The following is a 3,412-nucleotide window of genomic DNA, read 5'->3' on the forward strand; positions in this document are numbered from 1 at the left end:
GAGTCTTGATGGCCAGAGACGCCCTGAAATGACCTGGTGTCTTGAAAACAAAGTCTTTGGAAACAGGTCAAAATAACAGCAGCTCAGTCCAAGACAGAAAAGTGGAATACAGGTCTTCAAACACACACAGGGCAGCTACAGAGACAAAAGACGCTGTTCTGCGTCCAGAGGGAGAGCGAGAAGCCGTGGGCTTCATTTACAATAGAAGAAATTTAGGTTAAACATGAGGAGGAGCCTTCTGATGGGAAGGACAAGGAAGCAAGGACAGCTTCTCTAGGGACGTGGTAGAAGTCTTGTCATCGCAGGTTTCTGGAAAAAAAGGCAGAGAATTCTGTTGAAACGGTTTGGCTGCTCTTGGTGTGGGGAAGTGAGACGGACAAGATGATCTCTTCAGGTCCTTCCAGCTGTCTTTGCTGTAATCCCGCGTATAGAAAAACGGCGCTCAAAAAACAAGTGAAGAACGGGGTAGCACAGGGTGAAAGAGGGCTGAGAGAAAACTCCTCTCTGAAAGTCTGGAGATGTTTCTGGTGGATTCTTCACACTCCTCCTCAACTTCCTCTTGTTCCTACCAGAATGGGACATGTAAATACAATGCTTCCACGCGAGCCGCCACTTGTTCCAAGTACGTTGAGCTTCCACACGCCGACGAAGCAGCCCTGAAGGATGCTGTAGCCAACATCGGACCGGTCTCTGTCGCCATTGATGCCACCCAGCCCACCTTCTTCTTGTACAGGTCAGGTATGTCCTTTCAACCTGGAGATCTTCTTCACAGTCTTCTGTGTCTTTCTTGCACGTAAAGCTTATGAAATTTGGTGGAATTTGGCAAGTTGGGGCTTAAATCCCGGATGAAGGTATCAGTATGACAGAACCTAAGATAGCAGCGTTAGTGACTGTCGTGGTTTGGGCTGAAGGTTGACTTTGACTCAAAGACGAGGTCTTGTGGTGTGGTGACATGCTTCCAAACTCCTTTTTTCCCAGGTGTGTACGATGACCCCCGGTGCACACAGGAGGTGAATCACGGAGTACTCGTCATCGGCTACGGCACTCTAAATGATAAGGATTACTGGCTCGTGAAAAACAGGTAAAGGCACAACCGTACATCACTGAACTCTTGTTCTCCGTGTGCTCACGGTCTACAGGGAGAGGCTTCTCCTGGAGAACCTCCCACTGCTCGACCCGACACCCCCACAATTTTATAATGACCAATATTCATACAGATGGGAGATCAGTTGGGTGCTTGTGCAATGTTACAGAGTTGGAAGTTGGTATCGGCCCTTAAATCTAGGGATTCACACCTAGCCATGACAAAACACCTTTATATCATCCTGTGAAGTGTGAAGGAACTTTAAATGCACTTCAAATACACTTACACGTGCTTTATGTTCCTTTTACGGTGGTGAGTCTTGCCATAATACAGCATTAGAAATCCCATGAAGCGGTTAATGAAAACCCTTTGATGCTGTGACGTTGATAAAGCGGCCGCTTCGCTTCCAGAAAAAAGGGATTTAATTTTTCTCCCGTCTGTCTGTCTGCCTGTCTGTCCGTCTGTTTCCCGTCCCAAAAGTTGGGGCGTGCGTTTTGGTGACGAGGGCTACATCCGCATGTCAAGAAACCACGCGAACCATTGCGGGATCGCCAGTTATGCCTCTTACCCGCTGATATAGACGGACCCTGTGCTTCAGAGCAGACCCTTGAGGCTTCAGTTAAACCACTGGTGCGACGCTTGCATGGATCTACTGACTTCACGAATCATTTTCTGGCTCTGTGGGCGACGTCTTTCTGTCAGACCAGCCCGTCTTGCAGGCTGGGAGGGAGGCCTTTGCGAGGGAGGATTATAGGATATGATTTACAGGTACCTAGTGACGTCTTTTGGGGGCGGAAAAAGTTGGTTTTTTTCCAGAGTAAAACTGTGATACCTACAGTTATAACGGAGATCGTGTTTCCCTCGCTCCAGTTCAGCACTGAGTACCGCTACGATGACACAGACAACATTTTATCGCTGCGTGATGTTGATGAAATTGCAGAATTTCTTTGAAAAATAAAAGATTAGTTTCACTGCCCAAAAACCCGATCTTTGGTCTCTGGAGGCAGGAGTGGGTGGCAGAGGGAATTCCAGCTGGTACATTCGCACCTGGCAGCGCTGCCCCGTGTACGCACCTCTCACCAAACCTCTCCGCAAATGGGGTTTCTCCCCAAATGACGTCTATGATTCGGGAATGGAGGATATGGACCTTTGCACCGCTGCCGAAAGTGTGGGCAGAGAAAGTAGCTGCTCTGAGGGGGGGGAGGGGGCAACTTACACGTTGAAGTAAGTTCTCATGGTGATGAGATTGAAATAGAACTGCTGCCGCTGCTGCTTCAGCTCCATCGCACCCACACATCGCAGCCCATCACCGAACACGGCGCCCGTTGCCGACAGGGATGGGAAAACCGATTCTGAAGGAAGAAGGTTTTCATGTGAAAACTTTTGGTTGGGACTGCAAGTTCACCAACCTTTTTTCTTTACATTTATGTATTTACGATAGGCTTTGAAACCATCTGATGGTTTGTTTCAGTGAAAAACTTAACTCTTAATCACTTTTATGTTTGGTTGGGCGCTGCGCTGGCCTGAGGTGCCACTGCCACCTTGGGGGAGGTGGGGGAATTGAACAAGTCTCCATCTGTGAGGTGATATTTGAGAATACCCACATCACCCAGGAAAATTACCGCCTATTTTTGGCCTTTGCAGCCAACCAGACAGGTTATTGTTGGGGTTTTTAAACCCTTTTGCCAAAGCGTTGCTCACCCTTAAAACTTTTTAAACTGAACGCATCTCCTTTCCAAGCGTGAGGATCTCCGTAGAGCACTGAGCACCTCCAGCTCCAGCTCTGTCCTTGGAAAGGGACCCAAAACCATCAGATCTTCAGCAAAACCATCATCCAGCGGAGAGCTGATGGGCCAAGAGCCTCCCGCAACGAAGGGAAAAAAATATTTTGACTTAACACGTACAAACTGGGGGGCTCTGGGAGGGTACTGGGGGCACGGGGAGGGTTCTCACAGGTACTGGGTGGGTACAGGTGGCACTGGGAGGGTCTTGAGCAGCTCTTGGGGGTCCTGAGGAGCTTTAGGGTGTACTGGGTGTTCAGCAGTGTTACTGGGAGGTTCTGGGATGGCCTTGGGAGCTCAGGGGGGGTGTTCTTGGGGCTTGGGGCTGCTCTGAGGGTGTACCAGGGGCGCTTGGAGGGTCCTTGAGGGCTTTGGAGGATCTTGGGGGTGGTCTGGGAGTGTGTTGGGGATATTGGGAGGTATTGGGGGGGCTCTGGTGGGTACTGGGATGCTCTGGGAGGATACTGAGTGGCTCTGGTGAGGGTGCTGGAGGCAGCTGGAGGGTCCTGGGTGTCTCTGTGGCAGACTGGGGGGACTGGGAGGGTAC

General features: G+C 50.1%; 1 protein-coding gene across 2 annotated transcripts in view; it reads left to right on the top strand.

The window, feature by feature from the left end:
* LOC104285441 (cathepsin S-like) overlaps positions 1-1,664 on the top strand; it is a 3,691-nt gene extending 2,027 nt beyond the window's left edge. For both annotated transcript variants that reach the window (XM_009883896.1, XM_009883898.1), the window contains 3 exons: positions 573-738; positions 979-1,081; positions 1,565-1,664. In XM_009883896.1, coding sequence (XP_009882198.1) covers positions 573-738; positions 979-1,081; positions 1,565-1,664 — 369 coding nt within the window. The remainder of the gene's footprint in view (positions 1-572; positions 739-978; positions 1,082-1,564) is intronic.
* The last annotated feature ends 1,748 nt before the right edge of the window (positions 1,665-3,412 follow it).

This window comes from Charadrius vociferus, unplaced genomic scaffold (genome assembly GCF_000708025.1).
Source record: "Charadrius vociferus isolate BGI_N301 unplaced genomic scaffold, ASM70802v2 scaffold2564, whole genome shotgun sequence".
Taxonomy (NCBI): domain Eukaryota; kingdom Metazoa; phylum Chordata; class Aves; order Charadriiformes; family Charadriidae; genus Charadrius; species Charadrius vociferus.